The 14,650-nt window shown below is 38.4% G+C and overlaps 1 protein-coding gene and 1 pseudogene across 1 annotated transcript in view; one reads left to right on the top strand and one right to left on the bottom strand.

Annotated features, from left to right (window-relative positions):
• Positions 1-14,650, top strand: part of CCDC158 (coiled-coil domain containing 158) — a 108,045-nt gene that overhangs the window by 65,245 nt on the left and 28,150 nt on the right. Inside the window, exons 19-20 of the mRNA XM_078148837.1 lie at positions 2,624-2,716; positions 14,281-14,409. Of these exons, the coding sequence (XP_078004963.1) occupies positions 2,624-2,716; positions 14,281-14,409 (222 nt within the window). The remainder of the gene's footprint in view (positions 1-2,623; positions 2,717-14,280; positions 14,410-14,650) is intronic.
• Positions 11,719-12,948, bottom strand: LOC144455306 (PRELI domain containing protein 3B pseudogene; annotated as a pseudogene).

Below are 14,650 nucleotides of genomic sequence, written 5' to 3'. Positions count from 1 at the left end.
GATTGTCAAATCTGTGGTGGAAACCTTTCAGTGTGAGAAGGGAATTATAGTCCTACCCCCCCCCTTATTTTTGGACAGCTCATTTTTAGGAAGCTTCACCTGCCCTGAAGCCTCACTTTGTTTCTTTTCACCTTCTGCCTTTTGGTCCCAGCTCTGGGCTTTGGGGCTAAGCAGAACAAAGATAATCCCTCTCCCACCGGATGCTGGAAGGCAGCATCCTCTACCTTCTGTGCTCCTTCAGCAGACCCTCTGGTGGAATATGCTCAAGCCTGTCCCACCTCCATCCTGCTTGCCTCCTCTTGACATTATCTGGATTATCAGTGTCTTTCCTAAAATGTCACCACGGTAACAGACCACGAGACCTCACTGTCATCTGCACCAGGGTGGTTACAGAGGACCCTGTGACTCCTTATGACAGGAGGCTCTGCCCCATCTCAGTGCAACCCTGGGTCCCATCACCGTACACTGCTGGTTCGTGTTGAGCTTGCGTCCTGCTAAAACCCCGAGAACATTTTCAGACAAACTTTAGGCCTCTTTCATCTGAATGCATCCATTTAGACAATTTAAAAACAAGTCCTTGAAAAAACCACAAACCCTACCATCCATAATCACATTTTTTGCCAGATTTGTTAGGGATGCCACTGTCCTGAGAAGTGTCTTTAAGGATGCAGGTGACTTTCGGCCCTGTCATTTAGCAGGATGGGTTCTCCTAGGAATTGGATAGGGGGATGCTTACCAGGCTGAACCCAAGTGTTTTAACAGACATTTGAGCAGCCTTTACAAATGGAGAATATTATTCTTCACAATAGTCCTAAATAACTATAGGTCACATTTATACAGTTGGTTAAGGTTTGCAAGGCAACTTACTTTCATTTATCTCATTTGTTCTTTATAACAGTTCTATAAGACAGGTACTATCCTCATTTTACAGATCAAGACGTTGAGTCTCATAGAAACTAAGTGACATCCATTTTCACATAACTTCTAAGTGTCTGAGTTGGTATTTGAACCCTGTTCCCTCCTGTCTCCAAGTCTTGGAAAGTAGCCCAAGTGCCCTTTCCATGGCACCATGCTCTCATGCATGCCCCAGTGAAATTCTGTTAACCCTCCTAGGGCCAATTGGGCTTACCTTGTACAAGGCCATGTAAACCAAGTGCTGCTCCATACCCCAGGAAGGTCCAGAGGAAATGTCAGAAGGCCTGTGCATCTTGGATACTGGTCTTCAGTCCAGCTAGGTCATTAGCTTTGTTCTTTCCAGAGACTGCTCCTGTGCATTCCCAGAAGGTTGAGGGTAGCACTCTGCCTTCTGCATTCCACACTTGATGCCCACCAAATCCGAGGGTTAGAAAGGGTTCCCCTGGGCCACCTCTGTGCTCTCTCTCCCCCTTTCAAAGGACAAGCCAGCTGTAGTCCTAGGCAGTTTATTACTATTAACTTAATAACAAGAAATTCCCCCTTCCATCTAGTTAATCACTTTTGCAGCCCAGTATTTCCATGATCATTATTCCTAACTGGAACTAAGTCGAGGAAGGATGAATTTTTCTGCCTGACATTCCAGACAGCTAAAAGGTCACAAGATATCAGTTGGTAATTATAATAGTGCCAAAGATGGCTAAATAGGCAGGTTCTTAACCACACAGACAAAATGTAATTTTTCTTGTTTTTACATTTTTTTTCCAAAGGAGAAAAATGCATTTTGCCTCTCTAGACCTAATAACTTTAAAAAAAATCTATGAAGTAACCAAAGTATCAGCCTTTCCAAAATTAGTTCAGGCTACTAAGATCACCTGCTACTCATTATATTAATAATAAGGATGTACTAGAATAGGAATATGGCTAAATGGAACCTGAGTAACTTGAATTAATTTGCTTAAATTAACCTATTTAATTTTCCTATTAATTTGCATAAACATTTGTTATCAAAGAATACTTAGCACCGGATAAAAGAGATTCGTGAAGTAAAACTAGCATAATAAAGGAAGTCATGTCGTAAGAGTTAGGTGCCTTTGAAGGTTAAATTAGCCAAGAGACATGTTGTTTTACTAATGCCATTTAGTGTGGCTAGGCCATTAAAGTGGAAAACTAGCATTGGTTCCTTGTGTCTGTGGGTACCCAAGATACCTTGGTGTTCCCCATTCTGGCCAATCCAAATCCATGCAGTTCTCACTATGCATCATTATGCCCTCTAAGGAGAGCGACTTCCCCGGTTATTGCTCATCTTTCACCTTGTATCTTTCTGTTGTTCTCTCTATGACCCCATCTGGGGTTTTCTTGGCAAAGATACTGGAGTGGTTTGCCATTTCCTTCTCCAGCTCATTTTACAGATGAGGAAATGGAGGCAAACAGGGGGAAGTGACTTATCCAGGGTCACACAGCTGGTAAATGTCCAAGGTCGGATTTGAACTCAGGTCTTCCTGACTCCAGGCCCCGTGCTCTATCGGCTGTGCCATCTAGCTGCCCATATGTATTAGGCTAACTCTAACTCCCATGTCTTAATCAAGACCTCTCAGCATTTGTTCAGATGATAGAGAGACTTTGGAAAATTAATTGGCTCACTATTCAGGTTAAGTCTAGTTAAATAACCTAAGTTATTTAAATAACCTGGGGGGTCATTTAATTATAGGCATCGTTGCAGTTTGCAGAATGTCAAGACATAATCCAGCGTCAGGAGCAAGAATCAGTACGCTTGAAACTACAACACACGTTGGATGTGAAGGTAAGGTCTTTATTCTAATGAACAGCTTAACTTAATAATGGGCACTTTCTCCCATTCATTTTTGTACCTTTGTATGCTGGAGATAATTTTTTTATCATTAGAACATCACACCTTTTTCAAAACGAGTACAACTTACAGAAATTATACATATGTTACGTATCAAGCATTAAAGTTTTCTGTATTTTCTTTTACTGAAATGTCCCTTCAGCTGTAAAAACAATCTCCTATTACAAAAAAAAAAATCACAAACCTTAATGGATCTGAGCTACTTTTACAAATGTGCTAACAAAATCTTGAAGTAAACAATATTTTAAATAGAAAAAATACTCATTTTAAAATAGTTTGGTAAACATATTTCTGTGTTTTATGTACAAAGAATATATTTTTTTTAAAAATAAGAAACCTTTCCAGGAGTTCCAACTTATACTAAGCATAGTTAAAAGTAAGATCTAGCTGCCTTTTAGAATGTAACCTCAGTATTATGAGAATAATGGTGGGAATCAAAAAATGCTGGTCAGCAACAGCAATTACCTGCTTTGGGAAGCAGCCAACAAAGTATGAAGTTTTCTGGAAGAGCTTTTCGGTGTTCCAGTTGGCCCCCTGCTACCAGAGGTAATTATTCCAAGGTAAAAGCTTCCGAGCAACTTCCCTCCCTGATTAGTGGTGGTTAAGTGCCTTTTTTGTCAGTGATGCTGTAGGATTATAAAGAGAGCTAAGTAGCTAGGATTTCTATTTCAAAGCAGTCTGGAAATTGAATCAAATGATCTATGAATCCATGCATGTAAAAAATAACTTTGTTCGTAGTCAATTACTACAATAAAAAGATGTGATTATTTTACCATTAAATAATTTGATATATCATGCCGTAGCAATGACTGAAGCATGACTCAGTCACATGGCAATTATTGTGTAAGTTAATTAAGCATCATGTGAAATGCTTAAAAGATGCAAACAGATGTTAGTTGAAATTTTATGATGCTCTTAAATTCAGGTAATGATATAATTGTTTTTCTGGTTCCTTTTCAAATTTAAAAGTGAACACAGCAAGCCCCTAATTCAGTATTCTAAATCATATGCACTTCTGCAAGTGCAAAATCAAGCTAGATTGTTTCTATAATAAATCACAAAATTTGAGGAAATCCAGACAGTACTCTGCAAGATAATGTCATCCTGTTTGCATCGGAAGTCATAGCACTTAATGATAGTGTTTGCTACAAAATAACACTTAAGTACCAATTCAGAGTGCCATAAATGTTCTGTTCTTTTTTAAAAATAAATTTTTAAAAATGTATTATTCATTTTTAACAGTTAAAAAATTTTTGAGTTCCAAATTCTCTCCCTCCCTCCTACCTTTCCTCCATCTGCTGAGAAGGTGAGCAGTACGTCAATTATACACGTGAAATCATATAAGACATATTTCTGTGTTAGCCATATCACAAAAAAACAGAAGAAAAATAAAGAAGTGTGAAAAAACTACACTTCACTTTGCATTCAGACTCTATCAGACTCCATTTCTCTGGAGGTGAGTAACATTTTTCATTATGAAAACTTGGATCTTGGATCATTGTATTGATCAGAGTAGCCAAATCTTTCACAATTGATCCTTATTTCAATATTGCTGTTACTGTGTACACTGATCTGGTTCTGCTCACTTCACTTTGCCTCAGTTCATGTAGATCTTCCGATGTTTTTTTTTTCTGAAACCACCCTGATTGTCATTTTTTATAGCACTATTGTATTCCATCAGTACCATAGTACTCTGTCACAATCATGGGCCACAAGTTGGTCAGCCATTCCCCAAAGGATGGGCGTCCCCTCAATTTCCTCAATTTCTTTGCCACCACAAAAAGAGCTGCTATAAACATTTTTGTACATGTAGGTTCTTTCCCTTTTCCTTTGATCTCTTTGGGATAAAGTCTTAGTAGTGGTGTCGCTGGGTGAAAGAGTATGTACTTTTATAGCCCTTTGGGCATAGTTCCAAGTTGATCTCCAGAATGTTTGGACCATTTCACAATTTTAAAAAAAAATAATTAATTTGTTTTTAGTTTTCAGCATTCACTTCCATAACATTTTGAGTTTTAAATTTTCTTCCCGTCCCTCCCCTCTCCTCTTCCCAAGATGGCATGAAATCTGATATAGGCTCTACATATACATTCATATTAAGCATATTTTGTTTCACAACTTTTAATGTGCTTATTTTCCTTCATCCCTTCCAGCATTTGTCATTTCTGATAATTGTGAAGTAGTCCCTAAGAGCTGTTTTAAGTTGCCTTTCTCTAATTGATAGTGATTTAGAGAATTTTTTCATCTGAATATAGATAGCTGTGATTTTTTCTTCTGAAAACTACTTGTTCATATCCCTTGACAATTTATCAATTGCTAATGGCTTGGATTTTTGTGAATTTGCCTTAGTTCCCAAAAAATTTGAGAAAAGAGGCCTTTATCAGAGAAACTTGCTGTAAATTTTTTTGATATTATTTCATTGTCTATGGTAACTTTTAGCACAATGTAGTTTCCCTTGTTATCTCTTTTACTTAGGTCAATTTTTGCTTTTGCTTTGTCTGAGATCATGATTGCTACCCCGCCTTTTTTTACTTCAGCTGAAAGCATAATAAGATTCTGCCACAGCCCCTTATTTTAACTCTGTGTGTATCTTTCTGTTCCAAGTGTGTCTCTTGTAAACAATATATTGTTGGATTCTGGTTTCTAATCTATTCTGCTAGCCACTTCTGTTTTATGGGTGACTCATCGCATTCATATTCACAGTTATGATTATTGTGTATTGCCATCCATCTTGTTTTCTTATGCTTCTCTCTCTTTTTATTTTGTCTCTCTTCAAAAGTCTGTTTTACTCATGCCCACTAACTCCCTTAATCTGCCCTCCCTCCCTTTTATCATCCCCCTGCTTTCTCTTATCCTCTTCCTCTCCTGTCTCCCTATTGGGTAAGGTAGATTTCTATACCCAACTAAGTGTATGTATGTCTCTGTTTGTATATACATACACATGTACGTATATAAACACATATGTATATGTGTGTATAGATATATATTTTTCCCTCTTTGAACCAGTTCTGAGGAGAGTGAGGTTCAAGCATTGCCCAATACCTCATCCATTTTCTTTTCTTCTGTAAAAGCTTCTCCTTGTGTGCCTCTTTTGTGTAAGATGTTTCCCCATTCTACCTCTCCTTTCCCAGTCCCAGTGCATCCCTTTCTCACCTCTTCATTTTTTTTGAGATCATCCCAACATAATTAATTGAGTTACGCTTGTGCCCTCTGTCTACCTATGTAGACTGTCCTAATAATCATAAAGTTCCTAGGAATTACATGTATCATCCCATTTATGAATATAAACAGTTTAAAATTATTGAGTCTCATATTTTCTTTCATATTTACCTTTTTATGCTTCTCTTGAATCTTGTGTTTCAATGTCACATTTTCTGTTTAGCTCTGGTCTTTCATCAGGAATGTTTGAAAGTCCTCTATTTCATAAAGATCTATTTTCTCTCCTACAACATTATACTCAGTTTTGCTGGGAAGGTGATTCTTGGTTGCAACCCTAGCTCCTTTTCCTTCCAGAATATCATATTCTAAGACCTCCATTCCTTTAATGAGTAAACTGCCAAATCTTGTGTGATCCTGACTGTGGCTTCATGATATTTGAATGGTTTCTTTCTGTCTTCTTGCAGTATTTTCTCCTTGACCTGAGAACTCTGGAATTTGGCTATAATATTCCTGGAAGTTTTTACTTTGAAATCTCTTTTAGGAGGTGATCATTGGATTCTTTCAATTTCTTTTTTACCCTTGAGTTCTAGGATATCAGGGCAGTTTTCCTTGATAATTTCTTCAAATATGATGTCTAGACTCTTTTTTTGATCATGATTTTTGCGTAGTTCAGTAATTCTTAAATTTTCTCTTCTTGATCTAGTTTCATGGTCAGTTGTTTTCCCAATGAGATACTTAATATTTTCTTGTATTTTTTCATTCTTTTGATTTTATTTGTTTCTTGATGTCTCCTGTAGTCATTAGCTTCCATTTGTCCAATTCTAATTTTTTATTCATTTATTTTATTTGCTAGGCAGTGGGGTTAAGTTGCTTGCCCAGGGTCACACAGCTAGTAAGTGTTATGTGTCTGAGGCTGGATTTGAACTCAGGTTCTCCTGAATCCAGGGCCAGTGCTCTATTCACTGCACCACCTAGCTGCCCCCCAATTCTAATTTTTAAGAAATTATTTTCTTCAGTGAGTTTTTGTAACTTCTTTTCTATTTGACCATTTCTGCTTTTTTAAGGAGTTCTTTTCTTCGGTGAATTTTTGTATCCCTTTTACTCTTAGGCCAATTCTGTTTTTTAAGATATTATTTTCCTTCAGTATTTTTTATTTTTGCACTTGTTTTACCAAGCTGTAATTCTCTTTTCATAGTTTTCGGGCATCTCTCTCATTTCTTTTTTCCATTTTTTCCGCTACCACTCTTACCTCCTTCTTTAATTCTTCCAGCAATTCATGTTGAGATTGGGTCCAATTAGCATTTTTCTTTGAGGTTTTGGTTGTATTTTCACATCGTTGTCTTCTTCTTAGTTTGTGTCTTGGTCTTCCCTGCCAGTAGTAGCTTTTTATAGTCAAGGTTTTTTTTTTTTAATTGTTTCATCATTTTTTTTCCAGTCTATTTCTTGACTTTGAACTTTATGTTAAAGTTGGTCTTTGCTTATCTGGCAGTGGAGAGGCACTGTCCCAAGCCTCAGGCTTTGTTGTCCTGCTGTTTTCAGAGCTAGTTCTGGGGGGGGGGTCTGCAAGTTTTTGTTGCTTCCAGTGTGGTATGATGCAGGGAGTGGTGTGGTCACTGCTCTCCTGGTCTGCACTCTGGTTTTCACTCAGGAAGGGCCCTTGCTACTCTGCAACCACAAGTACTAGTGCTACTCTTGACTCTGGAACTATGATCAGGTCCTCTCTTCTTCTATAGCCACCTGACTAGTGCTCTTCTCTGCCTTGGAACTGCAACCAGGTCTCCTGCTTCCTTGTGACCTACCACAAGTATTTCTCTCTAACCTGGAGCTATGACCCCAAACTGTGTATGGGAAACGGAGTTGCCTGTCAGCACCAGCTGCACCCAGTGCCAGCAAAAGATCACCTGTAATCTCTTTCTGACCAGTTGTCCAAGCCCTTTACCATCTCTGGGCCAGGAGCTCCTGAAGCTGCTGCTGCTATTGCTGCTCCCACAGCCACTTCCCAGGCTGACCACTGGTGCTCCTGCTGCACTCAGGGCTGGTGTCCACCACGTGTCACAGCCCTCTCCTGCCAACCTCCTAACTTGTCTTAGGCTGAAAGAATGTCTTACCCCAAGCCTGTGTTGGCTCTGCTGCTTCAAAATTCAATTTGAGGCGTTATTTTTAAAGTTTTTTGGAGGGGAATATTTGGATAGATCAATTGGGTTGCTGCCTCTAATTTGCCATCTTGGCTCCACCTGAATATAGATTTTCAAAGCCAGTAAGTTTTGTACAAATGAAGGGCTTGTTTGTGCATTTCAAGTAGTACACTTTCCTTCTTTCTAGAGGAAATTATTATAACATGAAACTACTCAAATCAAATATAACAGGGAAGTCATGTTAGGAAATGTAGCTCTGCTCAGTTTTGGGGTTAGTCAAAAGCCAGGTAGAGTTTAATAAATTAAATGCTGTAAAAATTTAACCTTAGGAAGATTCAGCATGGCAATTTCTGGTCAAGGTATCTGTTTGAAATGTCATTAAATCTTCAAATATTGAAAACTTTATTTTGGATGATATTTTCAGTTAGTGTTAATTCCAGTTGATCCCATGTGTTTGGAAGGCCTGCACCTTTCCCTCTTTTTCCATGAAAAATTGCAGCCTCTCTCCAAGTTAATTGGATACCTGTATAATATACAGATATATCTCTTAAGTAGCATATTTATATAAATATATTACCAGCTTGCAGAGACCCTCGTGGACCTCTTTATGTTTCATGTAAATAGTCACCATGATTTTGCTGTAATTGTTTCCTCTTGCTGAAGCAGTCGGCTCTTCAGTCTTAGCATTTAATTTATTAATTATCCCACTCCTGGGGGCAGAGCCACGATGGTGGAGAAAAGGCAGAGACTCACCTGAGCTCTCCCAAATTCTCCTCCAAACAACTTAAAAATAATTCCTCCAGACAAATTCTGGAGTGGCAGAACCAACAAAGAGATGAGGTGAAATGACATTCCAGTCCAAGATAATTTAGAAGGTTGGCAGGGAATGTCTGTTGTACCAGAGTGAGAGTGAGGCACAGTCCAACGCAGGCAACAGGCTTTGAGGGCAAGTGGGCGGCAGTGGCTTCCATAGCTATCAGCCCATAGCTGACAAGGGTGGTTGGACGACTTGTCCAGAAGGCAATTACAAGGGTCCCTTTGCTGGCACTGGATGCAGGACTCTGTTGCATCGCCAATACATGGATCTGGGTTGCAGTCCTAAGTCACAGTCCCAGGGTGAGGAGAAGCATTAATGCACCAGAGCTTGTAGATGCAAGGAAGTGGGGACCCTGGTCACAGCTCCAGGGTGGAAAAGAATGCTTGTGATCACTCACAGACCAGAATATAGGCCAGGAGAGTAGTAAACACACCCTTACTTAGATCATACCCCCTTGGAAGAACTGAGAACTTAAGATCCCTTACAGAAACTTATAGAACTAGCTCTGAAAATAGCTATACAAAATCCCTGAAGTTTGGGACAGTGTCCCCTCTACCCCAGGAGCAGGGCCCAACTTTAATATAAAGATAAAAGTCAAGAAATAGGCTGGAAAAATGAGCAAACAACAAAAAAAGAACCTGACCATAGAAAGCTACTATAGTGACAGAGAAGATCAAAATACAAACTCAGAACAAGACAAGAAATTCAAAACTGCTACATCCAAAGCCTCAAAGAAAAATGCAGATTGGTTCCAGGTCCGAGACAAATTGTGGAAGAGCTCAAAAAAGATTTTAGTAATCAAATAGGAGAGGTAGAAGAAAACTAGGAAAAGAAATGAGAGCAATGCAAGAAAATAATGGAAAAGAAGAGTCAACAGCTTGGTTGGAGGCACCAAAAATGTTGAAGAAAATATCACCTTAAAAACAGAATAGGCCAAATAGTAAAAGAGGTACAAAAATCCACTGAAGAAAAGAACTCCTTAAAAAGTAGAATTGGCCTAATAGAAAAGGAGGTGCAGAGGCTCCCTGAAACAAGTAATTCCTTAAAAATTAGAATTGGGCAACTGGAAGCTAGTGACTCCAGGAGATATCAAGAAACAATAAAACAAAATCAAAAGCAGAAGAAAATGTGAAATATCTTGTTGGACAAACAACTGACCTGGAAAATAGATTGAGAAAAGATAATTTAAGAATTATTGGAATTGGGGCAGCTAGGTGGCACAGTGGATAGTGCACCAGCCCTGAAGTCAGGAGGACCTGAGTTCAAATCCAGCCTCAGATCAAATACTTGACACTTACTAGCTGTGTGACCCTGGGCAAGTCACTTAACCCCAGTTGCCCTTAAAAAAAAAAGAATTATTGGAATAACTGAAAGCCATGATCAAAATAATTTTGAAGAAATTATTTGAAGAATATTTGAATATTTGAAGAAATTATGAAGGAAAACTGCCTTGATATCCTAGAACCCAAGAGTAAAAAAGAAATTGAAAGAATCCAATGATCACCTTCTGAAAGAGATTCCAAAATGAAAACTCCTAGGAATATTATAGCCAAATTCCAGACCTCCCAGGTCAAGGAGAAAGTATGGCAAGCAGCCAGAAAGAAACAATTCATATATCATGGAGCCATAGTTACAATAACACAAGATCTGGCAGTTTCTACAGTAAAGGATCAGAGGGCAAAAGAGCTAGGATTACAAACAGGAATCACCTACCCAGCAAAACTGAGCATAATCCTTCAGGGGAAGAAATGGATCTTTAACGAAATAGGGGACTTTCAAGCACTCCTGGTGAAAAGACTAGAACTGAATAGAAAATTTGACTTTTAAATACGAAACTCAAGAGAAGCATAAAAAGATAAACAGGTAAGGGAAATCATAAGAGACTTAATAAGGTTAAATTGTTTATATTCCTGCATGGAAAGATGATATTTGTGACTCCTAAGAACTATCTCACTATTAGGACAGTTAGAAGGAGCATACATATATATAGACAGATGGCACAGGTGTGAGCTGAATATGGTGGGGTAATAGCTAAAAAAAAAAATAAAATTAGAGGGTGAGAAAGAGAAATGCACTGGTAAAAGGAGGAAGGGAGTAGTAGACTGGCGTAAATTATCACACATAAGAGAGGCATGAAAGAGCTTTTACAATGGAGGGGAAGATGGGGGAAATTGGAGGGAGTGCTTGAACCTTACTCTCATTAGAATTGGCTCAAAGAGGGAAAAACATACACACTCAGTTGGGTATAGAAATCTATCTTACCTTATGGGGAAGTGGGAAGGGAAGATGATAAGAGAAGGTGGGGAGGGCTGACATAAGGGTGGGTGGATTGGGGGAGGTGATAGTCAGAAGCAAAACACTTTTGAGGATGGACAGGATGAAAGCAGAGAGAGAGAAGAATAAATGGAGGAGAGGGGAGGAATAGGGTGGAGGAAATGAAATACATAGTAACCATAACTGTAAAAAATGTTTTACAATAAGTTTCTCTGATAAAGGCCTCATTTCTCAAATATATAGAGAACTGAGTTAGGTTTATAAGAAATAGGTTGTTCTTAAACTGGTAAATAGTAAAAGGGATATGAACAGGCAGTTTTCAGACTAAGTAATAAAAACCAAGTGTAGTCATATGAAAAATGCTCTAAATTATTATTGATTAGAGAAATGCAAATGAAAACGACTCTGAGGTACTGCCCCACACCTATGAGATTGGCTGTTATGATAGAAAAGGGAAATGACAGATGTTAGAGAGGATGTGGAAAAACCGAGACACTAATGCACTGTTGGTAGAGTTGTGAACTGATTCAGCCATTCTGGACAGCAGTTTGGAACTATGCCTGAAGGGCTATCAGACTGCATAGCTTTTGATCCAGCAGTAACACCACTTGGTCTGTATCTCCAAGAGATAAAAAAGGAAAAGGAAAAAGACCTGTATGTACAAAAATATTTATAACAGCTCTTTTTGTGGTGGCAAAGAATCGAAAGTTTCAAGGATGTCTATAGATTGGGGAATGGCTGAACAACTTGTAGTATATGATTATGATGAAATATTATTGTGTTATAAGAAATGATGAGTAGGATGCCTTCAGAGAAACCTGGAATGGTTTATATGAACTGATGCAAAGTGGAATGAGCAGAACCAGCAGAACATTGTACATAGTAACAGCAATATTGTATGATATACAGTATTGTTTGATGTACAGTGTAGCTATTCTCAGCTATTCAGTGATCCAAGACAATTCCAAAGGACTTGGTACGTAAAATACTATCCACTTCCAGAGAAAGAACTGATAGCGTCTGAATACAGATTGAAGCATACTGTGTTTACTTTATTTTTCTTGGCTTTTTTTGTCTGTGTTTTCTTTGCAACATGGCTAATATGGAAATATGTTTTGTATGATTGCACATGTATAGCCTATATCAAATTGCTTGCATTCTCAAGAAGAGGGGAGGGGAGGGAAAGAGAGAAATAAATTGGAACTCAAAATTTTTTTTAAATACATGTTCAGAATTGTTTTATATAATTATATGATTGGGGAAAAATAAAATAGTAAAAGAATTTTTAAAAAATTACCCCACTCCCTTGCTTCATGACCTTTATTAACATTAGATAATAGCACATTTCCCATCACTCCTTTGGGATAATTGCTAAGGCTCATTCCTTTCACAGTAACTGGCTTCTTGAGCCAAAGTCCTCTTTGCCTGGTTCTTGAGGATGTGGTTCATAATAAGCCTTTCACCTTCTGAAACAGTACTTGTAAATGAAATATTAGTCAATGTAAGGTCCATTGCTTTCTCAGTGAGATCACCTACAAAAATGTTCCTGCTCATATTCTTTGGCTCCTGCTGCCCCAATAAGTGATTTTTACAGTAAAAGGCATTCCCCTCTTTGTGCTGAGAAGGCTATGGTCATATAATTTTCCAGTGGACTCTATATGTCTGTCTGATACATCAACTCCAGCTACCCTTGGATGCTTAGGATTTGGAGATGTCTACCTGGTAGCTAAAGTAACTATTTCCCATCAGTAGCTGAAGACAGGTGCTGACATCCAAATCTTCATGGTGCCAGGAACCAGCACTAAGATGTCCGGGAAGTTTGATGGAACACTTTCAGGGGAAGTCAGGGAAAAGAGGGGATGCCACTGCTCTTCCACTTGCTGACAACCTGAAAATCATTTTGAATCTATTTCTATTACTGCTTTACGTTATTCCAGATTATGACATTATGATAAAATGCTGCATTTTATAAACAATGAAAAATTTTCATATCTAGCCAAGCCCACTGAAAAGCAGGAGACATTCTCCTATCACATACACTACTTGTCTTAACCTCTTAGCTTCGTACATATGGATCTTTGGAAGAACAAACCAGAATTTTTTCTTTTGGTTCATAGAATTTTTAAATGGTAGAATTTTAGAGTCGGTTGGGATCTTCTTGGTCATCTGCAATATTCCTGACAATTGGTCGTCTCTCCTTCAGGGAGAGGAAACTCTTCACCTACACAGGTAGCCTGTTTCACTTTTGCACAGCTCCAAGTGTTAGGAATTAAATCCAGCCAAATCAACACATTCCATTTTCTTGTTCCTAGCTGTATGCCCTGTAGAGCCTTTCTGATACCTGGCTGGGCGTGCTCAGCACACCAGGTCAGATGATACCAGCACTAGGATATTGCTTCATAACCGTATCTCTTTCCAGATACAAAAGCTCGAAAGGTAAGCAGGACGAGACAGTAGCACTTTCCTTTGGCCATATTGAGCTCAAATCTCACACTTTCTAAAGATATCTCCTGCTATCTTAGGTCAGTGGAATTTATTTCATACCAGCTCCAGAGTGTTCTCATGACCCAAGTACCTAAAATTGACATGTATTGTTTTCATGACCATAGAAAGCCTTGCTTGTGTATACCTAGTGTTGGATCAGTTTGGGTTTCATATAGTACCCTCTGGAAGAGCTCTGTCTTCTTCCATCTTCTCAACAGTAGGGAGCCCTTTGGAGAATGGAGCCTGGGTCGTACCATTATTTTTTCGTTTGTGTCATTTCTCCCAGATCTTCATCATGAAGGTAATCTGAAGACAACCAAGGCACCTATTTATGCCTCTACAGCATAGATTTGCCTGTACCAACAATCTGAATGAATATTCCTTCCCAAAAGTCTGACTTCCCTTAGAGTAACTTAAAAATCAATTGTGATTGAGTTTAATATGTCAATTGTAGGGATTAAGTTTTTTGTGATATTAAAAAAATGTTCTATTCAGTGTTCAGTATTCAAATAACACTTGCCGTTTTGTAAGCATAAAATTACACTTGGGTTTCATAATTATTTTTGTTCAAAGGGCCAGAAATTATTTGGAATATTTTGCCCGCTTATATCCATATCTATATTAACGTATAGGAACGTCAGAGTCCAGGCTACACCCCAAGTTCTTCTGTGAAACAGCGCCTCATACCATCATTGCCTACTTCCCGACCCCACTCTACTAATTTACCGTCTACCCAGTCTACCATCAGCTACATATCTCACGTAAGTACTTTTTCTTTTTTTTCAAATTTATTTTATTAATTTATTTTGATTTATCAACAATCACTTCCATATGCTTTTGAGTTGAAAATTTTTCTCCCCCTTCCTCCCCCCCCACCCTCCCCAAGACAGCACACAATCTGATATAGGCTGTACATTTACATTCCTATTAAACATATTTTCACATTAGTGAAGTTGTAAGTAAAAATTAAAACCAATAGGAGGAACCATCAGAAAGAGGAAA

Source organism: Phascolarctos cinereus, unplaced genomic scaffold (genome assembly GCF_003287225.1).
Source record: "Phascolarctos cinereus isolate Bilbo 61053 unplaced genomic scaffold, phaCin_HiC Scaffold_9;HRSCAF=440, whole genome shotgun sequence".
In the NCBI taxonomy this organism is placed as follows: Eukaryota; Metazoa; Chordata; class Mammalia; order Diprotodontia; family Phascolarctidae; genus Phascolarctos; species Phascolarctos cinereus.
The sequence above is the reverse complement of the archived record's forward strand: the minus strand, read 5'-3'. Positions and strand labels throughout refer to the sequence as shown.